The sequence below is a fragment of the Sorex fumeus genome, unplaced genomic scaffold (genome assembly GCF_029834395.1).
Source record: "Sorex fumeus unplaced genomic scaffold, SorFum_2.1 ptg000007l, whole genome shotgun sequence".
NCBI lineage: Eukaryota > Metazoa > Chordata > Mammalia > Eulipotyphla > Soricidae > Sorex > Sorex fumeus.
In genome coordinates, this window is record NW_026606064.1 from 22,639,506 (window position 1) to 22,666,884 (window position 27,379).

The 27,379-nt window shown below is 43.1% G+C and overlaps 1 protein-coding gene and 1 non-coding gene across 2 annotated transcripts; both read right to left on the reverse strand.

Annotated features, from left to right (window-relative positions):
- Window positions 1–3,045: 3,045 nt before the first annotated feature.
- Window positions 3,046–26,004, reverse strand: DEPDC7 (DEP domain containing 7). The gene is made up of 9 exons (XM_056136528.1): window positions 25,895–26,004; window positions 14,003–14,393; window positions 10,136–10,263; window positions 9,166–9,352; window positions 5,137–5,348; window positions 4,276–4,418; window positions 3,805–3,930; window positions 3,628–3,706; window positions 3,046–3,349 (listed from the first exon to the last, which is right to left on the reverse strand). The coding sequence occupies exons 1-9, from the start codon at window positions 25,968–25,970 to the stop codon at window positions 3,156–3,158; spliced, it is 1,536 nt and encodes a 511-aa protein (XP_055992503.1). The 5' UTR covers window positions 25,971–26,004; the 3' UTR covers window positions 3,046–3,155.
- LOC130017161 (U6 spliceosomal RNA) lies at window positions 6,098–6,203 on the reverse strand. Its single transcript, XR_008791341.1, has one exon. It is a non-coding gene; the product is annotated as a U6 spliceosomal RNA (small nuclear RNA).
- Window positions 26,005–27,379: the final 1,375 nt, after the last annotated feature.

Consider the following 27,379-nt stretch of genomic DNA (forward strand, 5'->3'; position numbering starts at 1 on the left):
AAAAGCGGGAGGGGCGTTCGGCGACTAGCGGGAGGAGAGGGCCGGCGGAATCTGTTCCTCGGACCCGGGAGTGCAACGTTTCTGAACGCGGCGGCGAGAAGGCTAGGCTTCGCACTAGCATGGGGGTCCACTCAAAAGAGCGGAGGTTCGGAGCTTGCAAGGTGGTCGCCCCCATACTGGGAGGCGCCATGTTTTTGTACGGAAATAAAACCGCGTGGGGGCGGGGCCGGAGCGCGCCTGGGGGAACAACCCAGGTTAGAGTAGAGTGTAGCTTGTCCACCAACACTGTCCAGGAAAATAACGGACAGACTTTTAAGCCTATGAATTTTGTTTGTTCCGGGGCTGGAGCAATAGCACAGCGGGTAGGGCGTTTGCCTTGCACGCGGCCAACCCGGGTTCGTATTCCCAGCATCCCATATGGTCCCCTAAGCACCGCCAGGAGTAACTCCTGCGTGCCAGGAGTAACCCCTGTGCATCGCCAGGTGTGACCCAAAAAGAAAAAAAAATATTTTCACTGGAGGCCAGAGAGATAATACAGGGTTGCATGCTGCTCACCCAGGTTCGAGCCTAACACTAAATATTGTAAACAAGAATCATCAGAAATGATTCCTAAGCATCAATGGGTATCACACACACACACACACACACACACACACACACACACACACATTTTCCCCTAATAATACAGACTTAGTACTTTTGTAATAAATACAGCATATTAAATCATTCTCATCTGCATAAAACTTATATCAATTACATCCCCATTAGATATATACAGTAAACAAAATATCCCTTTGTTTTGGGGCCACACCTGATAGTGCTCAGAACTTATTCCTGGTCCTGTATGCAGGGATCACTCTTGCTGACACTTGGGGGACCATTTGGGGTCCCGGGGATTGAACCTGGTTTGATCTCATGCAAGGCAAGCATATTACCACTGTATTATCTCGCAGGCTCCTAAAATATCCTGAAACCTGAAGATGGTTAAGTTAAAAATAGGTTTTAAGGGGCTAGCTAGAATAGAAGGTAGGCTCTGGGTATACTAGTCCACCCTGGTTTGAATCCATGGCACCACATACAATCCCCTGATGCTTCGAGGAGTGACAGGAGTGATCCCTCAGCAGCAGGAATAAGCTCCAAGCCCAGCTGGGTGTGGCAAAACGACAAAAATAATAGAACTGGATAAAATGCTAATTTTTTAATGGGATATATAATAAAATCTCCAAAGCCCTTTTTAAAAAATTATTTTTGCCTTTTGGGTCACACCCAGCGGTGCACAGGGGTTATTGCTGGCTTTGCACTGAGGAATTACTCCTGGCACTGCTCGGGGAACTCGATGGGATGCTGGGAATCGAACCCAGGCCTGCCGTGTGTAAAGCAAATGCCCTACACACTGTACTATCGCTCCTAGCCCTCCAAAGCCCTTTTCTAGCATGTGTTCTGTTAAACTGTGTTCTGTATTCAGATGTCTTGTCACTGGAAATGCTTCCTGTAATGTTGGCAGGAGTTGGAGACCTGTCTTGCTTACTATATGTTATTTTTATGTAGTTGGGGACAGAGGAGATACTTCAAGGAGTAGAACACAGTAAGGCGCTTCACACAGATGATCAAACTTTGTTTGAACTTTTCACATCGCCAATGTGGATTCAATCCCTGGCATCCCATATGGTCCCCCAAGCATCACCAAGAGTGATCCCTGAGCCAGGAGTAACCCCTGAGCTCCATCAAGTATGGCCCCAAAAACAAGAACAAAGATTTTTTAAATTTTCTTTTTATTTACTATTTTAAGTAGCTCAGTTTCTGTATGTTTACTCCCTCTAAAAATGTGATAGATCAGCCCTGAAGGTTTTGTTTTTTTTTTTTTTTTTTTTTTTTTTTGCTTTTTGGGCCATACCCGGCAATGCACAGGGGTTACTCCTGGCTCATGATGCACTCAGGAATTACTCCCGGCTGTGCTTGGGGGACCATATGGGATGCTGGGAATCAAACCCGGGTTGGCCACATGCAAGGCAAATGCCCTACCCGCTGTGCTATGGCTCCAGCCCCCCTTAAGTATTTTTAAGATGATAATTAGTGAACATATTCCTTATAACATAAAAAAGCTGAAATTCTTCAGCTTTCACCATCAATTTATAATACAAAGCAGAGCACATTATATCTGATATTATGAAACTTTGGATTTGTGTCTTTTAAAAAACATATCTTCATATGTATGCTAAAATTTTATAGATGAAGGGGTAAGATATCTAAAATACATTGAAGTTGGAGAAAGAAATAAGTGGGGAGACTGGGTAAAACAAGGTCAGGTACACGTTGACAACTGCTGAAACTGGATGATGAGTTCATAGGTGTAATTTTATTCTACACTTTTTGATTTTTGGGCCACCCAGTGGTGCTCAGAGAGTCACTTCTGGTGGTGTTTTGGGGACTACATGGCACAAAGATTAAGTGCAGGCCTCATGCACACAAAGACTGTGCTCAGGGGCTAGAGAGACAGTACAGCAGGTAAGGCACCAGCCTTGCATGCAGCCAACCTGGGTTTGATCCCCAGAAACCCATATGGTCCCTTAAACATGGCCAAGAGTGATCCCTGTGCATAGCTTGTAAAGAAAGTCTGTGCTCAGCCCTTTGGGCTATCTCTCTGGCCTCCTATCCTCTCCAATTTTTATTTGTTTGAAGTTTTTCCATAATAATCTTTGAACAATCTTAAAGTTTTCTAAACCCATTATGGTAAGTTCAATTTCTGACTTGTCTACAGTTTATGTAATTAGCAGCTTCACTTTATCAAAGCCTAAAGTTCTATCTTGTAGTTAAGGAGAACCTTTCAAAGGTACAAACCACACTCCTATTAACATTTAATTACAGACTTCCCTATGTTTAATACTTTCTTATGTAAACACTGCTATGCCATATCATTTAAATTCCTATGCTGTTCTATCAAGTACTGTGCACAACTGTGAATCAACTCACCTAAAAGAGGTCAATACTTAGCAGCAATACACCAACTAATACTCAATTTCAGGCACACACGGTTATAAAAAAAATGTTTTATTGCAAAGTTTCACATTTAGAAGAACTTCCAAACTTACAAATATGATTGGATCTTTAGAACACATAATTTTTAAAATATACAAATCATATACAGACATTAGTAATCAGTCTCCAAAGTATTCAATAAAGATATCTGGGTGACACTTATAGAACTGCCTCAGCATTTTTTTCTTCTCTTTGGCAGACAGTTTTGAATTCTCATCAATAGTTTTTAGTAAATTCAACAGTTCATCTTTGGTTGTCTTCTGTGTATGGTCAGAATAGTCACCTTGATCAATTCTCTGGCAATAAATATATCCTTAAAGTTTTCAAAGTAAAAAGTTAAAAATCATCATTTTTACACTTTTTATTTTTCTTCCCCATTTTGTAAAACTCACTGACAATACTAAGCTCTGCTAACTCACTGGTTAAACCCTGGTCAAGTTGCATTTGACATGGAAACTCTCTACCAAGTCTGGGTAAATGAGAACGCTACTTTAATTTCAGCTGTATGCTTAACAACTATGGCAACTCTTTTCAAATAAACACTAGGCATTTATCTTTGGGAGATTGTGGTAACATCATGTCTGAGATTACCTGTGTCTCTATTTGGCTCTTTTCCCCTCTGAATGGCCATCAGCTTAACACTGACAATTTTATGTAGAGTCCCAGGAATCTTAAGGAAAAAAAAAAGATGGTGGGAAATTATTCAAACACATTTCAACCTAGTGACCTATGACATAAGAACAACTTAACAACTGCCAAGAGTTTTACCTTAAAGACATCTTTTTGATGATCCATTAAAAAGAGTACCAGCAGATCAGTTTTGCCTTTGGATAAATTTTTATTGTCCACAATCGCTTTTGAGAATATTCTTTTCACAACCATTCGGTTGTCACTCTACAAAAATATAACAAAATGGATCTCAGACTAGAAAAATACTCATAAAATTATAGATGTAATATCAAGTATTCATAGCCATTGCCCATTTCAGCACAGTTGATGCTAAAGATTGAATCATCTGGCTCCAAGAAGTACTAAGGGTCCAGAGCCAGGGAGAGAGCTCAAAGGGTTGGAGCACATGCTTTCATGTGATGAACCCCCAGGCTCCATCCCTGGCACCACAGGACCACTGAGAACCACCAGGATCAAGTCACTAGCAGTGAGCCACAAAACAGGCTCTAAGCACTACCAGGTGTGGCCCCCCCCAACCAGATACTAAATACATAACAACAAAAAACTTACTTCTTTCTGCAGTTTAAATTCTGAAGGATGCGCTGCAACAGCCATGAAATATAGTAGTCTTCTAAATTCTTCTCTATTTTGGGAATCCAAAAGCTTCAGAAAGAGCTGAGTAGCTTCTAATGCTATTTCAGTCTTCCCATTCACTTCAGCCAAAAGGGGGGAAAATGCTTTTAATTTTAAATAAACATGACTTTAAACAGAAAAAAATTCAAATTATTCTAAATAGTAAACTTATTCAAAACTGTCCCCCAAAGCAAAACAAAACAACACTAGGAATTACATGAATGACCATACAAAAAAAGCAGCCTATTATAAAACTGGCAAATACTATCTAAGTTCCTTGTCACATACTAATCCTAGGATGTTAAATCTAACTCTTGGCTTTGTAAATTCTCAGCCTGTGTTCTTCACTAATACCTTTCAGGGATATATCATGTGATACATCTCAACTTGAGAAAAATAGGATTTTCTGGAACCCCAATTTATTTTCAACAAATCAAGTTGAACACTCTGGCTCACAGGAAGTTGGTCAAAGCAGAATGTCTATTCTTCTTTATAAAGGCCACTGGAAGGATGAATGAGGCGGTAATGGTAATGCTGTCTAAGGAGTATAATTAATGCTCTGCTTATTAAAATTCCAGTAAATGAGAGCATCATTCCCCTGTGGCAGTCAGATTCCTGCAAAGCTTTACATCAAGCCTCTTTCCAAATAAACCCTAGAATCTTTGGAATAAACCTCCTTTATATGGATTTATCCAGATCAGCTTGAAGCAGTATCGCGCTGGTAAATTTTTAGAACAATTAACTTTTCCCTACTGCCTCCGAAGGATAAATTCTAGAACCCAGGAAAATCTTATTTACCTAAGAGTTCTGCAATTCCATTATGCACATCAGATAAGTGATTTAACAGAGGTTCCCTGCTGCTGTAATATTTGCCAATGGCATCAAACAGAAGTTCTTTCACTAGGTCTATTCTATCTGGTTGCTCAGGAAAATTTCTGCTTATGTCCACCACCACCTGGTCTGGAAGGTATTCCAAGCAGTCAATTGCTGCAGAGAGCCACTCATCTTCCCTATGGGGGAAAAAAGTTGTTTTAAAAAGTAAAGAAAAACAAATTACACACAGTGCCGAACTTACTAGCTATCTAGCTCTTTCAGGTTTGTTAGCAGAGAAAATTTCTACGCACTTAGAAAAGATAAGTTAAAGATAAGTACAATTATTTGTTTTTTCAGGCCACACCTGGCAGTGTTCAAGATTTATTCCTGGCTACATGCTCAGGGATCAATCCTGGTGGTACTTGAGGGACCACGTGAGATGCCAGGGATTGAACCTGAATCTGCTGTGTACAAGCAAGTGCTTTATCTGCTGTATTCTACCACCAGCCCCAACAAGTATAATTATTGTTATATATCGAGGTTGTGAATCCCAAGGAAACAACTTGAACTGTCATATTTTCCCCTTAACAAATAAGTTATCAACAGTATGAACTTACATCAAAATTCAAACTTTACTTTTAAAAAAATCTCTATGGGGCTAGAGATATAGTACAGTGGGTAAGGTCGTTGCCTTGTATATGGCTGACCAGGTTCAATCTCTGGCACCACCGATGATCCCCCAAACTCTACCAGGAATGATCCCTGAGTGCAGAGCCAGGAGTGAGCCCTGAGCACTGCTGGGTGAGACTCAAAAACAAAAAATAAAAAACTCAAAATTAACAAGCCCAGAAACTCTAAATTTTCTTGCTCAGAGTTCTAAGGCAAGATAAAACAAGATCTCAGAACTGAAGTTTAAACCAGCATTTCCCCTCTCCCACCCTCTTTAAAATATATATAACATTTCACAAATTTGTATATTATCCTAGGACAGGACCATGCTAATCTTCTCTGTCAGTCGGATTTCTGTATAAGTGCTGCTGAAGTGTCTTCACCATTATTTTTCTACTATAATGTAGCTTACTTCAGAGTTCTGTGTATGATCTATCCTTCCTTGCCCTGGCTAGAGGAGAAGAAGGTAAAGTTTCAAAACAATTAAATATTAACTACCACTTCCAGTAAAATGCCAGCTGAGCAATTTCAAAAACATGCTACACTTCAAGAAATAAAACAACATTCATTTGGCTGATATATATATATACACAGAATTTGTTTTTCTTATTTTCTTTTGTTTTAAAAACCGTCTTTCGGTGCTGGAGTGACAGTATAGTGGATAGGGCATTTGCCTTGCATGCAGCCAGTCCATGTCTATCTTTGACATCCCATATGGTTCCCGAACACCACCTGGAGTGATTCCTGAGTGCAGAGCTAGGAGTAAGTCCTGAGCATCGTCTGGTGTGGCCCAATCCCTGTCCCCAACTACACACACACACACACACACACACACACACACAAATTAACCTATCTCTCTTCTGCAATGAACTCAGAACAACTTTTTTTTTGACGTGGGGGGCGGAGATCAGGAGGTTGGGGTGGGTGGGGGCATATTCTTAGGTGCTCAGGAGCTATTCTTGGCACTGTGCTCAGGAGTGGTAATTGGGAGAGTGCTGGGGAGTCAACCAGGGTCAGCCTCATGAAAGGTCAGTTATCTATTTCAAATTTAATAATTATAAAGGGTTTTCACATAGTACTTCAGATTGTATACATGCAACTTAAATTAGCAGAATACTGTTCCTGTTTACAGAAGCAGCATTCAACAACTAATGTGTTAAAGTTAACTTTCACATAAGAGTTCTTTTTGTTTGGGAGCCATATCCAGCTGTGCACAGGGTTTATAACTGGCTCTGTACTCAGAGATTACTCCTGGCAGTGCTTAGGGGACAATTGTGGTGCCAGGGAATGAACCTGGGTCACCTGCATGCAAAAAAGTGCCTTGTATGCTATACTATTGCTCCGGCCCTCACATAAGGTTTTAAGCTGCCTTTCAGAGCCAAGATATACCTTAGTGGTTGAGAACTTTGCTCAATGCTTGTGTTTGAATCCTGGCTTTGAAAAAGAAAAGAAAAAAAAAAGAGTCCTACCATTCTTTTTATTTTAATGTTGGAGTATTGCTATTTATTCAGCCATTGATTAGGCTCACTGAATTGGGCATGAACTCCATTAGTCTTTTTTTTTTTTTTTGCTTTTTTTGGGGTCCCACCTGGCAATGCTCAGAGGTTACTCCCGGCTCATGCACTCAGGAATTACTCCTGGCAGTGCTTGGGGGACCATATAGAATGCTGGGAATCGAACCCGGGTTGGTCGCGTGCAAGGCAAACGCCCTACCCGCTGTGCTATCTCTCCAGCCCCAATATACTGTATTTCTTTAAGAAAAGATTTGTGAACTAAAAAGTATATATTCAATAAGTGTTATAGGAGTGTAAGAGTACATGCAGTCAAAGAAGTTTAAGAATCTGCCAAATCTGGGAGCCAGAAATGCTGTCCTGTCCTCCCATTGTTCATCGATTTGCTCGAGCGTGCCCAGTAACATCTCCATTTTGAGAATTATTGTTACTGTGTTTGGCATATCGAATATGTCACAGGGAGCTTGCCAGGCTTTGCTGTGCGGCGAGATACTCTCAGTAGCTTGCCGGGCTCTCCAAGAGGGGAGGAGGAATCAAACCCGGGTCAGCCGAGTGTAAGGCAAACACCCTACCCGCTGTGCTATTGCACCAGCCACTCATTTATAGCTTAATATAGTTTTGGGTCACTGTTACTGTCACTGTCCTCCCATTGTTCATCAATTTGTTCGAGCGGGTCCAGTAACATTGTGAGAATTGTTACTGTGTTTGGCATATCGAATACGTCATGGGTAGCTTGCCAGGCTTTGCCATGTGGGCGAGATACTCTTGGTAGCTTGCTGGGCTCTCTGAGAGGGGTGGAGGAATCAAACATGGCTCGGCCAGTCCAGCTGCGCGCAAGGCGAACGCCCTACCACTGTGCTATCACTCCAGCCCAGAAAGATGGCTTGAAAGGCTGGAGAAAGTTGCTGGAGCCATAGTACAGTGGGTAGGGCATTTGCTTTGTACGCGGCCAACCTGGGTTTGATTCCCAGCATCCCATATGGGCCCCCAAGCCCATATAATTCCTGAGTGCAAAGCCAGGAGTAACCCCTGTGCATCGCCAGGTGTAACCCAAAAAGCTAAAATAAATAAATAAATGCTGGAGAAAGAGTACAGCAGATATGGTGCTTGCCTTGCATACGGCTGACCTGGATGTGTTCCCTAGCACCCCATATAGTCCTGATGCCCTGCTTGGTCTGGCTGAAAAAAAAATATATATGGGGGGACCCGAGGCAGGTACTTCGGCATGCCTGCCTGGAGCCCCAGGTTACATCCCCAGGTTAGATCCCAAACACAGGGCAGGGGCCATAGAGCTGAGAATGGCCCCCAAACAAAAACTAAACAAAAACAGAAGAATTTGGTCTGGAGAGATAGTAGAGGGGTAAGAAACCTGCCTTGTATGGCTGACCCCGAACTGACCCCTGGCACAGCATGGCCCCCCTGCGTACTGTCACAAGTGATCCCTGAACTTCCCTGAGTGTGGCATTCCCTGCTTTCTCCTCCAAAAAGAGAATTTGTCAAATCTGTCAATTTTGTCTTGGATTTCTTAGAAGAACAGACAATGAGACATATTTACCAGGATGGGACATTACCATTTTCTTCACCTTATAATCATTTTACTCAAAGAGTTCCTCACAAGTTCATGTACAAGCACTTGACATGGAAGTAAATTATGTAAAATGAGTGCGAAAAAAACATTTTCTATCATTTAAAAGATAATTTTGTTCTTCACCTTCCCAAACACCAATACCAATGAACACATTAACTGATCCTAGAAGAATTCAAAAGATTATCAAGCCATTATCTAGAATCTTCATACAAACACATCAAATTAGCACCACATATTTCTACATACTGAGAGTCACCGTAAGCCTTGAGAATCCCTCGATCCAAATAATTACTGTTGACCAAGTCAGGCTGCCTCTTAGGTAGAGGAATTTTGGGTACAAGCACTTGCTGTTTGAGTAAGGAGTCAAGAAGTGGAAGATCTATAAGTTGAAGTAAACGCCCAATTGTTTCTTCTTGCCATACTTCATTAATAACTAATAGGAAAATGACAAGGTGAAAAGTATCAGTTAATAGCTGGTAAATGGCTCATCACCACAATATCTGTCAAAGCAGGTCTAAGCTAACAAACTTATGGCAAGAAGAAAAGAAAAACTTGTAGAGTGAATTTTTATAACAATGTTAAACAATTCAAGATTTATTTTTTAAGATCTAGGAGAACAGACTTTGAACACAGGAATTCTTCTCATTCTTTGTACTATAAAAAGCAGAATGTTAGCGATAAGAGATCAAGTCATAAAACATGTTAATAAGGACTTTGGAAGAAAGAATGACTCATTGAAGCTGAAAACTGGCTTAAAACCATTGGCTGCAGATTATTCCACTCAAGGTTTCCACAACTGGAAAGGGGGACAGAAGGGAGAAATCAGTCATTAAGCTACATTCCACTGCCACAGACAAGGAAAAACACAAAAAAGCCTATGCTAATTTTTTAAATGTAATTTTCTATTTTTATTTAACCTAAATACAATATTAGGGAAAGAAATATGTGAAAGCACAATTCAAATAAAAATCTGCATGCCAAACATTTCAGACTTGAATCTCTGCCAGCTGATAGGACAAAAGTCAGTGTTCAAGAATTGCAACACTGATTTATTTGTTAAAGATAATAGACCTCTGTTAAAACTTAATTTAAACGGCTTTAATACAGTGTGCCCTTTGTGGTTGAATATTTAAATTCTAATAAAGGTTAAGACTGAAAAATGTTAAATAACTGTCATGAACTCAGGTTTCAAATGATCATATCATCTTTCACTTACCTTGTGGAGACAAGGTTGCGGAGATATTTATGCGAGGAGAGTTAGCTGGCTTTAAACTCAGATTTTCCCACAGGTCCTCTAAACTTGCCGATTTGATATCAGATGACTCACATAATGTATCTGCATACCTAAAGTGAGTTTATTTCATCGTCAATGTTTATAAACAAGCTCACGTAAGTATTTTAGCACTTCCGAACTTAGAGGGTTTCTGGAAAGTTTATTGGTAAAACCACAACAAATGCATTTATAAGAGTAGAAATATAGAAACATTTCATCATTCTTTTGAGGCTTAAAAGTACACACCTCAGAGCCTGAGTGACAGGACAGCAGTTATGATGTTTGCCTTGAAAAATGCGGCTGATCTGTGTTCGGGCCCTGGCACCCCATCTGGCCCCAGAGCCCAGGCGGGAGTAATCTCTTGACACTGGTGTGATGGGGTTGAGGTTGGGAAAATTATACACATGGAATTTGACCATGACTGGTTGTAAAGTTGGGTGCTATGAATAACTTTGTAAATTACTGTACCTCAATAAAAAAAATTTTTTTTTTAAAAAGTGCACACCTCAATAAGCTTTTCTTGGAATATTTATAGGTAATAAAATCAAGGTGTCAAAGAGACAGTACAGTGGTGGTTAAGGTGCTTGTCCTGTATGCAGCCAACCCCAGCACCACATGTGAGTGACCCCTGAGTACAGAGCCAGGAGTATCCCCTAAGCACTGGGGAATGTGCCCCCTAAATTAGAAAAAAACAAAAACAATCAATGACAAAAATTTTAGACTCTAATTTTAAAACAACATCCAAGTTTACATTATGCTATTTTTTATCAATTATCTCTATTATGGAGGCTTTACTTAAGGGCGGTACCTATCACTTTCCAAATATAGATTTACAATCCTTTTTTTGTTTTGGGGCCATGTCCAGAGGTGCTCAGAGGATTGAACCTAAGACTTCTGCCTTTGAAGCATGTGCTCCAGCCTGGTGAGAGTCTCTCTGCCCAGAGCTACAGTCCTTCAGTCCTTTCTCCACAACTCCGAAAGCCTAGCACTCTGAAAAATCAACTTTATCCAGAGCTATCAGGAGACAAAATCTATCCTTCATCTCTCCTAGCCTTTAATTAACTCATCTTCTTTTATTGAGTTAATGCTACATGTTGTTGCAGTACCTTCAAAGGGTGTCCTATAACAAATATATACAAATTTACTTTCTAAAATTCCACCATTCCAAAATTCAGGGGGTCAAGAGCTTGAGAGATAGTAGAGCAGGCAGGGTGTTTGCTTCACACCCAGGTTCAATCCCTGGCACCCCTTATGGTCCTCTGGGCCCACCAGGAGTGATCCCTGAGTGCAGAGCCAGGAACAAGTTCTCAGCACAGTCAGATGAGCTCCTCCCAGTAAACCAGAACAGAATTCACGGGGCCAAAGAGACAGTTCTAGCCATGCATGTGGCCAACCCTAGTTCAAACTCCAGCACCACCAGCAATGGTCAGGGGTCAGTTTTGACCAGACCCTTGAGCACTTCTTTTTTGGGGGGAGAGGGACCCACACCCAGGAATACTCAGGAGTTACTCCTGGCTCTGCACTCAGAAATTATTTTTGCCAGTGCCCAGGAGACCATATCGGGTACCAGGGATTGAACCTGAGTTGGCTGCGTGCAAGGCAAGCACCCTACTCACGAAGCTATTGCTCTAGCCCCACTGAGCACTTCTGAATATGGTCCCAACCTGTAGGATAACACTGTTTTATCCTTCCTCAGGTAGCTTAGGTTTATCGGGTCACACCCATCTAAGGACAATGAACTTGTATTGTAAGCAATGTCCTTTCTGTATGGACACAGGAAGACAGTTAATATTATGCTTTGTAACTTGGGAGTTGATTGACTCAGAATAATATTTACTCCTGGGCATCTGATTTCTTGACTCAGTTGCCCTTAGTTCCTAGCACCCCTAAAGCAGGGTGCTAGGACGAGGGACTGAATGGACCCAGGGCAAGCTGTGAGCTACCCTGGCATCGAAATGGGCCAGGCCAAAGTGCCACAATACTCAACTATAAGTTGAGGGCATGATCATGGACAAATGCTGTCATGATCCAAAAGTAAGTACCGACGAGACTAGGACCCTGCTGGAGCTAGGAAGATTAACCTGGCCTGAGGACTGTGGAATGTACAGTGAGATGTTCTCAGGAAGAACCAAACTAAGTTTATATCTCTTACTGTGCTCATACAGAATGACATTGCTAGAAATATTAGAAGTAGATTTATTACAACTATTTAAGTAAATTACTAACTGAGGGCCTTGAATATAATCTCAGGGCTAGGATGAAAGAGATGTTACTGGGGCCTGCTCGAGGCAATCGACGAATAACAGGATGATGAAATGAAAAAAAAAAAAAAAACTAACTGAGGGAAGAACACACCCTTGTTGGGATCCCACCCTTGGGCGGATCTCCTAGTAATCTGGAGTAATCTCTTTAGATGAGATTTTATCCTTGAGTTAATCTCCTGGAGGAGTGGTCTTACCTCTCTTTGTTGATTTGTCAATATTCAACCCACCTTTATGTCACCGCCTTAGGTGACTGCTATCTAAACTAAGACTGTAAACTTGGGGAATGGAGAGTCAGAGCAAGAGGGGCTCAAGCTTGAGAGAAAGAACAGTCATCCTGATCCAGGCCACACACAGGACTCAAGAGCACCAAATGCAGGCGGTGAGAAAGAGCCACCCAGTGAACCCATGAACACACAACCTTCCGGCGTGATAAGATTTTACACCAACCCACCTTCTCTCCCCATAAAAGTCCAAAATTCTAAACACATTTGGCCTGCAGGGTTTCAAAGAAAGCATGCAGACCTGCCAGTGCATTATGTTCACTGTGCCCTACCACGTTTTTACATTCCTTATATAGAAATAATGTTCTCCTATTGTGTAAAGTGTAAAAATATTTGACAGTCAGGTCAGGGAGATGGCTCAACGTACTTTGCATGCTGCAGCCCCCAAATTCATCCCTGACACCGCATGATCCCCGAAGCACCACTGGGGGGGGTGTGGTATCCCTCCACCTCCCCAGCCCTACCCACCCCTGCAAAAAACAAAGCAAAACAAAACAACAAAACCTGAAAGTAAATACACAAAAACTGACTTTGGGTCTAACCTCAACTTTCAGAGCACTACGGCACTTGTACATAGCTGATGGGAATAAAGGGCCAAGATCTGTGTTATGAAAAATAACTAAAGTCACTATGGGTTTATCACCTGAAGCACTTTCAAGTCACTGGGTGCTACAGTTCTGTTCCCAGCTTCTCTCCATACTTTTTCTCTTTGCTATTCGTTACTGCTGCTCATTGAGGTGCTCATCTGCAGACCTGGGGCAAACACCCACAGCCGTCTCCACCAGGCTCTCTCGAGCTGCTGGGACAGTCTTTCAAAAACACAATCTTTTTGGGTTTTACAATCCCTTCAGGGCCTCCTCAACACCTGACTGGTGAAGTGTAAACTCCTGAGTATGTCACATGCAACCCTCTGAATTCTGGCTCTCATGTGCCTTTCAGAGTTCACATTACCACTTGGATTCTCGTGACATGAGAACATACCTTCATTCACCTTGGTTCTCATACTGCTTTGTGTCTCAACTCTAACCCTGGTCCATTCTGAAATCAGAACTTGGAAGCAGAGAAGTAAAAAATAAATGGTGGTTTCTGTTAAGTGCACAATGTGAGCACACAAGAACTCTAGCAGATAACAGTCATCGAATTTATCCACAGACCCAGATTAGCCTAATTAACTAGTTCAAAGTAACTTAAAACCAGTGAGCATCTCATTAACAGCAGACAAAATCTTGCTGATAGATCCTGAAGGTCTACCAATACATACTAACCGAGAAGGTGAATACAACTTGTTTTCTTTGCCTAATTGGCTGTCTTGGTGGGGTATCGTCGTGAATCTATAAAGGCTGCTACTACTATCTTCAAAGGTGGGTTTCTTATCTTTTCTGAAGACTCTGGTTGGAACTGCTTCAAATACTTTATAGTCCATCAGTGCTTGGCACACTCTCACCACTTTGGCTCGAGGAATATCGATATCACCAAAATATTTGTTCTGAATTAGATGAGAAAAAATGACATCCACAGCTTCAGAACCAACAAAACAGTCATTGTGTCTTCTTAAGTGATGTCTTCGTTTTTTTACTTCGACTTGTGTCTGAAGAGTGTTTATAATGCTGCTCCATACATACGTAGCTCCAAATGGCTTCTGGGCCACACTGAAACCTGGAACAGGAAAAATAATGATAAAGTAATCTTGTTTATTTATAATAAGGGCCCTTTCTAAGCAACTTGGAAGCAAAGAGTGTCAACTTCTAAAGTTGCTAGTAAGGAACAATTATGAGGGTGGCTTGTTACAAAAACAGTGAATTGTTAATAATAAAATTTATTTGAAAAATTAGTGCCTTCCATACATTAAACAGTGTTCTTGCTAAAACACAATAGTGATCACAGTTAACTTTCTATTCCCTTTTTTGGGCTGGGAGACACATCTGGGAGTCCTCAGGGCTTACTCATAGCTCTCACTCAGGGCTCACTCCTGGCAAGGCTCAAGGGACTGACTATATGTGGTGCCGGGGAACAAACCTGGGTTGGCCACATGACAGGTCCTACCCACTGTACTATATCGCTCAGGCCCAACGTCCCTATTCTTCTGGATTTACATCTCGAGGGATGATATAGACAACGCAAATGTTAGGTCAGTAATAGGAGGAAAAATAAAAGTACAAAAGAAAGAAGATTCTACATTCATAAGGATGCCAGCAAAGACCTCTCTGACAAGGTGATACCTGAGAGGAAACCTGAGAAACCCAGGATGCACTCTCCAGATATCCAGGGAAAAGCGAGTACTAGAAAGAACACGGGCCCCGATGACAGAATGTGTTCTGCTAGTACAGGAAAGAGGGCGGGATGGCCTGAGTGAGCGACCAGGGCAGAGAACAACAGGAAGTGAGATGAGAGAAGAGATGAGATGGGGTTTGGGTGGGGGAGATCAAGGAGGACTTGTGGCAGTTATCAATTATTTGCTAAGAACACTATGAAGAGCCTTACATGTAATTATCTGCCCATCTGAGGCACCCAAGGAGATGGCCTTGCTGCCCCAGAGGTAAAGTATGACTTTTAGACACAATGGAAGGGGTGGGCCTAGGGTCTGACAGATGGACTTTGACTTCACTTATTTTTCAGATAGGTAGATAGGTACGGTTATAGATTTCAACAGTAGTTGTTGAAATCAATTAATGTTCTTAAGCTTTCCTGGATTTTGTTTTGGTGTTTTTTTTTGGGGGGGGGGGTACGAGTTGGTTATTGTTTCTGAGCCACACTTGGCTGTGCTAGGGGATCACTCCTGGCGAGGGTCTGGGAATCTTATGGAGTGCTGGGATCAAGCTCGGGTCAGTTGCAAGCAAGGTACTGTTGCTTTGGCTCCATGGTTGATGATTTAAATATTTTGTAAGCAGAGTAAACAAACACTTTGGTTTCTGCCCAGGAGGAGCTTACACGCTACTGGGAAGATAGAAAAAGCCAGAAACAAAGCAAGACTTTAACCTAGACAGGAAGAAAACACGCTTTCAAAGAGATCACATTTTCCTATCATTGTAATAAGTTGGTATTTAGTAAACTACAAAGGAGAAACAATGAAAGGAAAATGGATCATAGGTTTTAGAAAACTGGTGGAACAGAATCTAGCTAATCAGCTTGGTGGCTTTCTGGATGGTGAGATTTTTCTTTATATATAAACAACAGAATATCCTTTAAGATGTTACCTCGCTTTTCAGTAGTCCTCTGGCTATTCAGTGATTCTTATTTTTTTCCAAGCCCCCATTTCAGTCAAGTGTATTCATTTATTTTTAGGATATCCTGACAGAGAAGTTGCAAATATTACCATCTTAGTCTTAAAAGGGAAGCAACCCACATCATTCCAGAGAGGTATCTCTCCACTGACTCTGGGGGTGTTTTGGAATGACGGGGGTGGGGTAGAGTGGTAAGAGCCTCAGGTGCTATTAAAAATATTTTGTTCAAATAAAGAAGATAGGTTGGAGGTGGGGTGCAGACTGATTATTTATTTCGAAAAGAGGGTGGAAGGCCAAACTAAGTTTCTCTTAGTAAGAAATAGAGAGGGAGTTGTAATGATAGTACAGTGTGAGGGCACTTGCTTTTTTGCATATAGCCAGTGGGGGCTCAATATCAAGCACCTCATCTGGTCCTCTGAGAAACGCCAGGAGTAATTCGTAACACAGAGTGAGGAGTAACACCACAGTATCGCTGAATGAGGGCCCCCTCTACCAAAAATAAAAAAATAAGAACATTGTTATTAAATAACTTAAAATCAACACTCTGTAGGGTGTGGGAAAGAGGTCAAAGGGCAAGAGGTAATGCTTCCCATGCTGCGGGTCTAGGTATTATCCCTAGCACTCCATACCCATCCCGCACAATCCCAACCATTCCAGAGCAGCCCCAGTGCATGGTGTGCAGCTGGGCTAGGCCTCCAAAAAACAGAAAGAAAGGGGGGAAAAGGTGTAAGGTGAAAGCAAGGATGACTTCATGAAGGACTTTAGAATTCCACTAAGGGCTGGGGAGCTAGTAGAAAGGTCAAGGCCCTTGTTAGCACCCTGGCACCACCTATGGCTTCTCCCCGGCACCTCCAAGAGTGGTCCCTAAGCGCAAGAGTCAGGTGTGGCCCAAAAACAAATGAAAAACCTTCCACTTAATGAGCCAGTCATAATACTGGGATTTTTAAATTACTGACAATCCTGTTTTGAGAAAATTGGGCCTCAATGAATAAAATAAATCTGGAGCAATAGTACAGCAGGTATGGCACTTGCTTTGCACACAGCCGACAAAGGTTCCATCTCCAGCATCCCATATGGTTCCCTGAGCCCCTCCAGGAGTGATCCCTGAGCACAGAGCCAGGAGTAAATCCTAAGCATCGCTGGATTTAACCCCAAAAGAAAAAAATCTGCCCCCATTAATATACCTAATAAAAACTATTTTTTCTAGTATTTAAGCATATTAAAAGTCTGCCACCAGATAAGTTTTGATTAACCTTTTCATTGGAGACTTGAATTAAATGAAAGAGCTTTCAGCAAGTTAATAAGATTACAAAAACAAACAAAAACTTTAAGGTCTGCGAACCCGTAGTCAATATTTCAAGCTTAGTAGTCACTGCTCCTAAAATCAGGTAGGGCATTTGGCAAACCCAAGTTGGATCCTCAGCACCCCATAAGTTCCCCTGAGCACCATCAGGAGTGATCCCTGAGTAGAGAGCCATGTATAAGCCCTAAGCACCACTCAAAAAAAAATCAGGTAGTTTATTAGAAATTCTGTAACATATACAACCCAATGTACTGTAGCACTGTCCTCCCGTTCGTTGTTCATCGATTTGCTTGAGCGGGCACCAGTAATGTCTCCATTGTGAGACTTGTTGTTACTGTTTTTGGCATATCGAATATGTCACGGGGAGCTTGCCAGGCACTGCCATGGGGGCAGGATACTCTTCAGTAGCTTGCTGGGCTCTCCAAGAGGGACAAAGGAATCGAACCTGGGTCAGCCGCATGCAAGGCAAACACCCTACCTGCTGTGCTATTGCTCCAACCCACAACCCAGTGAACATAAGGGTGAAACAGTGAAGGAAAATCACTGTCACTGTCACTGTCCTCCCGGTGTTCATCGATTTGCTCGGGCAGGCCCAGTAACGTCTCCATCGTGAGACTTGTTGTTACTGTGTTTGGCATATTGAACACGTCACAGGTAGCTTGCCAGGCTTTGCCGTGCAGATTAGACTGCCTTTATGTATCAGTGAAATACATGTCAGGGTTAGTGATAACATTAAAGATTCGAAGCATAAGTGTTGTAGGGCCAGAGTGATAGTACAGTGGGGAGGGCATTTGCCTTGCATGTGGCTGACTTGGCTTTGATCCCCAGAATCCCATTTGGTCTCCCGAGTACCACCAGGAGTAATTCCTGAGTGGAGAGCCAAGCGTAACCCCTCGGCACTCCCAGGTATGATCCAAAATAAATAAATAAATAAAACCTTTTTAAAAAGGGAGGGGTACTGGAGCAATAGTACAGCGAGTAGAGCATTTGCCTTGCACGCAGCCAACCTAGGTTCGAATCCCAGCATCCCATATGGTACTCCCAACCATCGCCAGGAGTAATTCCTGAGTGCAAAGTCAGGAGTAACCCCTGTGCATTGCCGGGTGTGACCCAAAAAGCCAAAATAAATAAATAAAGACATTAAATAGAAGCATAAGTCGCAATGGTTGAGCTACAAGTAGGTTAGCATACAAATAAAAGATAAGGCTGAGTCACTTGGTAAGGAGGTGAAAGGGAGGGGACAGACAACCTGTGACGTTGAAAAGGCTAATCTTCCCAGGGGGATTAAGAAATACAGAATAAATTTCCCCATATTAACTTGCTTCGTAAAGATGGGAAATCCGGAAGTTTTACAGGTTGGATAACAAGGTACAGCAGATTACAGAACAGGTTAGAGCACGACAGTGGGCACCTGTGTGCTGCACAGTGTTCCCAGAGTTCTCCAGGCATGAGACAATCCAGCCCTTTCAGGTCCCCTCTGTGCTCACTGACCATTCATTCCCAAGCACTGCACCCTGGGATATTTTCCTTCAAGCACCACCACCCACAGACCTAAAGTAACTCGTGTTCATACAGATACTTTAATACATAACATACCCTGAATCTGACAAGTAAATGTGCCAAAACCCACACCTGGGTAACCTGTTTTTTTCCAAAATGCTGACTTCACCTGATGAACACAGATTCCCCCACAAGCTGGTTTGAAACTTATTTATCATCTATAAACTGAAAAAAAAAAATACTGCCTTGCAGACACAGCCCAGCATGAACAAATTATTGTGATTTCTAAACAGGATTCAAGAGACATCTACAATGAATGCCTTGTAAGTCTGACAATCAGAATTTAATCTTCAGCTTGGTCACAAATCTCACTTTCATGGAAGCTGAAGAATTCTTTAGAAGTGACCGCTATTTACATCTTGATGCATTCTTGTTTATATTTCCTTAAGTGTATACCAAAAATATTACGATCAAAGGATCATAATATTTAGAAATCAACTTAAATAACCTTGATAAGACAACCTCTGTAGGGGCTGGTGAGATAGTTCAGCAGGGAAGGCACTTGCCATGCACGTGGCTGATTCGGTTTCAACCTCCAGCACCTCAGATGGATAAATCTCCAACACCCCAAGCTCCACCAGAAGTGATCCCTGAGCAGAGACTCTGAACTTGAGCAGGACTTGAGGTCTAAAATGCCCATCACAGCACGTCAGAGACTCAAGGTTTACCTACTTTCTTTTACATAAGAGCAATGAATATCAAATAAAATACGGTAAGAAATAAAGCATTTGACCCTATTTAAATTGAAAAGTTTTCTAGAAGATGTCCTACCATGTGGCTCAGAAATTGTTCTAAGGGACCAGAGTGATAGCACAGTGGGTAAGGTGCTTGCCTTGCATGTGGCTGACCTGAGTTCAATCCCTGGCATCCCATATGGTTCCCCAAGCCTACTAAGAGTGATTCCTGAGTACAGAGCCAGGAGTAATATAACCCCTGAGCACTGCCAGGTGTGTGGCCTCAAGATAAACAAAAAAATGTTTTAAACAAGTTCTCTAGCGGCCTGAGCGACAGTACAGTGGGTAGGGCATTTGCCTTGCACCCTTACCTCGGTTTAATCCCCAGCCTACCTTATGGTCCCCAGAGCACTGCCAGGACTTAAGTCCTGTGGGCATAACCAGGAGTAAACCTTGAGATCACTGTGTGTGACCCCACTCCAAAAAAAAAAAAAAAATAAAAAAAAAACAAAAAACAAGTTCTCTATATCTCTAATACACTCTTAAGAAGTACTTTGTTCAGGCAAGATTTGTTTTCAAAACATTTTATCTTTATTTGAATAAAAGAAAGAGTTATTTTTCTTTTTTTTTTTTTTGGTGGGGGTGAGGGGTGGGGGTTGTATATCATACCTTAGGAGTTACTCCTGGCTAGATGCTTGGGGAATAAAAACACATGGAGCCAGAGCTCAAAGTCAGGGTCTCACATTCTCTGCCACTGAGCCATACCCCCAGCCCAAAAGTAGCAATTTCTCAAAAGCAAAAACTTGCTCTTTGCATGTATTTAAAATCTAACTGCCCCACCCCCATTGTGTGTCTGTGTATGTGAAGAAAGATAGGTTTTATTGAATGAAACTTGATTAGAAAGATGTGAGGAAAAATGATAACCTCTCAGTGTCAGTATTGCAAACCAGAATGCCCAAAAGTAGAGAGAGAGTATGGGGAATATTGTCTGCCATTGAGGCAGAGGGAGGGTGGGAAATGGGGGGGGGTCTGGGGGGCATACAGGGGATACTGGTGGTCGGGAATGTGCACTGGTGGAGGGACGGGTGTTTGATCATTGTGTGACTGTAACTCAAACATGAAAGCTTATAAGTATCTCACAGTGATTCAGTACAATTAAAAAAAAGCAAAAAGAAAGATGAGAGGAGGGAAATGTGTTCAAGAAGAGACAGAGATACATGTTCAAGGGAGAACATGGGTTCAAAAAGCAAGCCTATGTCCAGCCCCCAAATTTAGCAATCAAATTTAAACCTCTATATATCATAAATATAATTCCAATGTAAGGTAAATGTACAGAATTACTAGAACATGCTATTTCCAAAAGAACATATAATAATTCTATTTCCATTCTAGTGCACTAAACTGGTCTTCCAATAAATAAATAAATAAGTAAAAAGTATGCCTGAAACAACTGTATTATGTACAGATTTGTAAATCAGAATGGCTTTATTTTTTTCTTTTTGGGTCACACCCGGTGGTGCACAGGAGTTACTCCTCCTCTGCACTCAGGAATTACTCCTGGCGGTGCTCGGGGGGACCATATGGGATGCTGGGAATCGAACCTGGGTCGGCCACGTGCAAGGCCCTACCCACTGTGCTCCATCCACAAATCACAATATTTTAAACCACAATATTTTAATAAATTTTGTGATTTAAATATTTTCAACACACATGAAGGCAGAGGAACAAAGGCATGCGGGTCCCGGGGCTGAGATCTCCAAGCCTGCTTGGATCGGGGCTGAGCATCCTCCACCCGGATCCTCCATCTTCCAGTAGGCAGGGGTCACACCCACCAACTGCCCCCGGCACCAGGTAATCCCATCAATGGCCAAGACTGTAAAACTCATCCAGAGACTATAAAACTCAGCTCCTGGAAGCATATGCAGCTGCGCAACATCTTATTATCTCATTCTTACTTTGGACAACCTGGCAGGCTACTGAATGCAACCTACCCACACGGCAGAGTCTGGCAAACTCCCCATGGTGTACCCGATATGCCAAATACCAGTAACAATGATGGGTCTCATTCTCCTAACCCTGAAAGAGCCTTGAATATGGCACTTTTTAAAATCTCAGGGCTAGGACAGAGGAGACGTTACTGGTGCCTGCTGGAGGCAATCGACAAACAACAGGATGATTGTGATCGTGATTTTACGCCTTTAATAAAAACTAATAAAATAAAATTACCTTCACAAACAAAAAATGTATTTAATTCCACAAAGCTTTTAGAAACACTAATAGCTTTGTGGAATTGTGCACTATTTCTTTCAAATTTTCTTAAGAGTTTGGAGGGTTGAAATTCTTATTTATTTACTTATTTTTACTTTTCGGGTCACACCAGCAATGCTCAGGGGTTATTCCTGGCTCAGCTCTCAGGAATCAACTGGCAGCGCTTGGAGGACCATACGGGATGTCAGGGATCAAACAGGGATCAAACCCAGATCAAACACATGCAAGGCAAACACCCTATTCACTGTACTATCGCTCCAGCCCAAGGTTCAAATTCTTTAATGGTTTTATAAATTGTCCTCAACCAACATTTATTCAATATCTGTTAGCTGTAGATTATCTCCAACTACTAAAACATTTTTAAAGAAGAGTAACACTAAGAGTTCTCTGTGGGTGATTTTACTCTCCGCTGGAGATCTGGCAATGTCTGGTAGATTTGGTGACAAACTGAGGAAGGACAAGTGATACCCAATGGGCAGAAAGGGGCCAGGAATGCTGCTCAACATCCCACAACACACAAGCAGCCACAACAAACAAAACGTCAGTAGTACCAAAGTTCAGAAAACTTGGGGTTACTGAATAATGCTTAGAACTGTGCCAGTGGAGCAAGGACAGAACTAGTCTCTGTGAGTACAAGGGTTAGAGTCCTAGAGACATGGTTTCCTTTCTTGTTTCCATCCTAGACTTATCAGGCAATCTGGCGAATTGCCAACCTTTTCTGTTGCTAAGGCATAGGCAATTCCACTTCTCTCAGTTATTATAAAGACAATACGAGACAAATATGCAAAGTAGCTACCAGACTTGCCAGCAATGAACAGATGGATGACTTGGATAACTAGAAGGGGGAAACCATCATAATCTAGAAGTGACAGATCTAGTCAATGTTTTAAACAGACCAGCAGACACTGATTTGATCCCTGGTATCTCATATGGTCCCCTGAGCACCACCAAGAGTAATTCCTAAGCACAAAGCCAGGAGTAACCCCTAGCACTGCCAGGGGCATCCCCTCCCCCCTCCAAAAAATAAAAGATGGGAACCTAGGGGCAAGGAAGGGGCGCAAGTAGGCAAAAACTAATGAAATGTGAACAATGTAAGGGCTTTAGTTAATTGTATCAATAGTTCTGAGAAATAAGATAAGGGAACTGAGTGACAGACAGACAGGAACTCCCTGTATTAACGGAATGATTATTTTTATTAAAGTATAAATATAAATCGACTGACAAAGTTTTAGAAGCAAAGAGAATCTCCTCTTCCTACCACTGAGCCAAGAGAACAGTCCCAAGCTCAAGGAGTTTGCCCTTTGCTTGTTCACACTTGCTACATCTTGTCAAGTCTGAACAGTATTCAAACCAAATAAAGACTACACACAGGAAAGATAAGACATTACAAATACCGAGGACTTAACACACTTCATTAGAAATTAACAAATATGGGCTAGACCGATAGTACAGCTTGCCTTGCACACAGTCGACCCAGGTTCAATCCTCCACACCCCATGTGGTACCCTGAGCTCACCAGGAGTGATCCCTGAATACAAAGCCAGAAGCCGTGAGCACTGCCAGGTGTGGTCCCAAAACAAAACAACAACAAAAGAAACAAATGAATATGAAAATCCTAAATTATTTAGTACCAATTTTATTTAATAAGTTTTAAGGGAGGCTTTAATACACTATAAGAGAATTGTCAAGATAAAGGAACAGAACCTTAAAGTGTAACCAAAACGTCATAAAAACAGAAAAATTGTAGAGAAATTGTAGAGAAAAATTGTAGAGAAATGTGTTGAAGGTCTTAAAAATAGACAACTATGACCATGTGGGAAAACTTCCTAACACCAATACAAACATTGCAAAACTTTTATGGCAAATTGCTTTTGGTGGCTCAGTTTATTTTCCTCTTTGTGGCTGGCTGTCGAGCTGTCATGCTGAAAACAGACTATCTGAGGACAAAAAAAAGGCAGATAAAGCATGTAAAATAAATCCTACTAATGAAAACAATTTAAAATTTGTTGAGAGATCGATCTATACTGATCTATCGGTACCTATCAAGGGTAGGCACTGGCTCCGGCTTTAATTCAGAGAGACTAATGAAATGGCATATGGGAAGAATGTTGAGCTCTCTGGACAAGTGATACCATGTGAATTCAAGGGATTGAGTTACAGTATACAAAGGCTAACCTGGGTAACATGCCACATTTCTGTCTGTGTTAAAAGAAGTGGCTTCAAAGTACCTGCGGAAGGTTAGCATGTAAACGGCCATTCCTTCATCATTAATTAGGTTGTGACAGTGCGTTTAAAGTGGTGGAAGTTACTACTAGGTGGGGAAACAAGCGCAGAGCTGCTTGCTAGAGCACACTGAGAATGAACAGGAAGCAAGCACCAGGGGCTCCCGTTACTGTTACTGAGCTCCCTGGAGCTGTGAGCACCTAAGGGTGGAAGGAAGATTAACAAATGCTAACAGGTAAGATTCCAAGTGCAGCTAGTAAAGCAAATGAGAAAGGCAGAGGGTAACGCTCCTCACTGCACCTGGTATACAGAGGAGGATGGTTTCATGCCCAGCAATTCCCGCTGGGAGTCAGCTACTCAATGTTGAATACAGGTTCCCTTGCACCATCTGACAAGCTGCTCCCAGATGCAGAAAGCCCGAGGTATGTGACAGGTGTTTCTGGGGGCTGGAGATAGTACAGTGGGTGCTGTGCTTGCCTTGCTCGTAACCAACCCCAGCTTGATCCCCAACAACCTATACTATCCCCTGAGCACCTCCAGGAGTAATCCTTGAGCACAGAACGAAAAGTCCTGAGCACTCCAGGTGTGGCCTAAAAACCTAAATAAATGTGAAGTTTTCTTTAACTCAGAAAGTCTCGCATCTCTCCAGACTGTTTCCCCTATGATGGAATTTTTAGAGTCAGACAAGGAGAGAACCTGATGGAGTTGTCAGGTACTCCTCTGCAGAAGAAAGTCATTTTGTGAGAGTTCTTAGGAACATGCAAATGAAAAAGTGCTTCTTTCTTCCCAATCTGTCATTGCCTCTAAGGATTAAAGAGACCTTTCAGGGCCAGGGAGGAACCTCAAAGGGTTAGAGGCTGGCACCACAACATCCCTGAGGGCTGCCCAGAGGGACCCCAGGGCCTTCAAACACTTGATAGCCCTTGACCATGGCCCCGATGTGGTCTCCTCAAAATAAATGAAAGGACAGTTTACTACCAAGTCTAACACAAGACTGGGGACACTGAAATCGCACGCATTTGGATTATGTGTTTTCACTGACCACTGTGACCGGGAAGAAGGCATCCGTCTCACTAGTTGGCACTGTGCAAAAGGCAGGCTTTTTGTCAGCCAGAGAACCAATTCCTCTAACTTGCCACTCGGCAGTGCAGAAGGGGAGAAGGGCTGAAACTCATCTGAAAACTGGGGAAACTCCAAGTGTTACGGGCGGCGCTTAATTCGGTCTCACTGAGCAAGGGGCTGAGCTAGAATCACAATTTTGGAACCCACCAATCGATTCCGCGCAATCCGGACACTGGAAGGAAACAGAAAACTAAGCAAACTGCCTCCACAGATCATGGCAGAGTTCACCAACGTCTCTCCCAATGTCATGACACTAGCCTGGAGAAATCGTTGTTGAAAAAAAAAAATTCTACTCGCAGCCATACTGCTTATCTAGATAGTGTAACAAATAAAAATCAACATCTTTTTAACGCCAGATTTCTGCGGGGGGGTGGGGGACGAGCCAACAGAAAGCCCCTCATCTTTCCCAGCGTTTGGAGAACTAGGTGGGCAGGAGGACTCTCCGAACTTGCTCGTGCCCCTAAAACTTGCCCAGGCTTCTGCGCTTCCGAGCTCCAAAGCCCGGACAGACCCGCCGCCGTCCAGGTGCTGATGTGGAACTTTGCCGGAGCCGCACGGCCACGCGGCGGGCGGACGCACCGGAGCGGCGCGGGGAAGCTGCTGCTCCGGGGACATCGAGCGCAAAGCCGGAGTGCGGGCTAGGTGCGGGGGACGCCGCTGGACGCTGCCCAGGCAGCCGCAGCGGAGCCGGGTCCGCCCATACGGCGAGCGCGCCGGCCACTGGAAGAAGGGCTCCCCCACACCCCGCGCGGTCCCCGCAGCCGCCGACACCTCGCGGCACCTTACCGGGAGGCCGCCTCTGAGCCGGGCTGTGCAGAGGCGACAGGTTGAGCGCCGCCGCCTTCTCCCGCACTGTGGCCATGGCCGCAGCTCCGCAAGCCAGCGACGCAGGTCCGCGTTCCGCCGGTTAACCGGTCCGGGGAAGGGCGTGGCTTTCGCTGCGAAGGGCGTGGCTTCCGCGATGTGGGGCGGGGATTAACCAGGCCCCGCCCCGTCTGCGAGTCACGTGCGCTAGGCGACCCGGGTGGGCGCGCCCCCTCTCCTCCCCTCCCCTCGCCCCCGTCCGCGTTTCAGGAAACCGTGACCCCGCAGTAGCTGGGTGGAGGGTGGGACGGAAGGAGGATCTGGTAGGCTCAGATTGATTGGGTTTTGGATCTCCATCCTCCATCGGGGGCTCCTCCGTGTCTTCTTTTGGGACGTGGCGGGTAGAATTAAGAACAGTGTTCTTAATGAAAAAAAAATTTTTTTTAATTACATTTTTTGTTTGTTTGTTTCTGGGCTGAAGAAATAACACAGCAGGGAAGGTGCTTGCCTTGCATGCGTCTGAGCCAGGTTCGATCCCCAGCACCCGCAGATGGGCCGCTGAGCATCACCAGAAGTGATCCTTGAGCGACACCAGGTGTGGCCCAAGAGCAAAACTGACAATATTTGTGGTTGTTAATCAAGCAGGATTCGGGGATCATTCTTGGAGGTGTTTGGAGGACTTCTTACTGCCCAGGATCGCCTTCCACTCTCCCACACGCGTCCTTATTATCCGAGGAAGTTTAATGAATGAGAGGAAGTCATTCAGGTTCACTATCTACTAAGAGGTTAACCATCGGGAAATTGGTGACACCTCTAAAGAAACTCGGGTGAGAACAGAATTCTCTCCGAACGGGAGTAATGGCCAAGGGCTCCTACTTCACGGGAAGTTGAGTCCAGGGGTTCCAGCTTTGGGCATTCTTCTGAAGGGATGAATGGTCTAAGAAGCCAAGGTAATTACCTTGGCCCTTTTTAATGTCGAATTTAGTAATTTTGTAATTATATTAAACCTTTGGTACATATGTAAACGTCATCTTGGAAGGAGGATGCCAATATGGTCAGATTGTACATTAGAACGGTGCTAAGTAAGAGTTCAATACTTAACTTATTGGAAGGAGCTGCTACGCGTTGTTTCAGAGAATCTTTACTAAGAATCAGGAGGTAAGAACCAGAGTTCAATGGGTGAGGCCCGTTGTTCTCAAAGGGGCAACTAGGATTTAGAAAAAGTTGCAAACCAGCAGGTCCTTTTTAAAATGTGATTTCTCCCCCTGGTGGTGGTAAAACCCAGACTCATTTGTGTTCTAGGAATTGCCTTTGTAATTTCTCGGTTGGTTACTGCTCACAAAAGTACAAAATGGAACGAGTTTCTGGCTCCCGGTGACTTGTATTTTGTTTAGGTGCTAATCTGTTGGTTCTCAGAGGCTATTCCTGCTCTATGGGGTCTCTCCCAGAGATGCTGGGGGCATTCAA

Coding starts and splice junctions, on each gene's coding strand:
- DEPDC7 (XM_056136528.1), bottom strand. CDS start 25,970: ATGGCCACAGTGCGGGAGAAGGCGGCGGCGCTCAACCTGTCGCCTCTG. Junction 10,264..14,002: donor AAGTTGTATTCACCTTCTCG/GTTAGTATGTAT, acceptor AACTCACTTTAG/GTATGCAGATACATTATGTG. Junction 3,707..3,804: donor ATCAAAAAGATGTCTTTAAG/GTAAAACTCTTG, acceptor TTTTTCCTTAAG/ATTCCTGGGACTCTACATAA.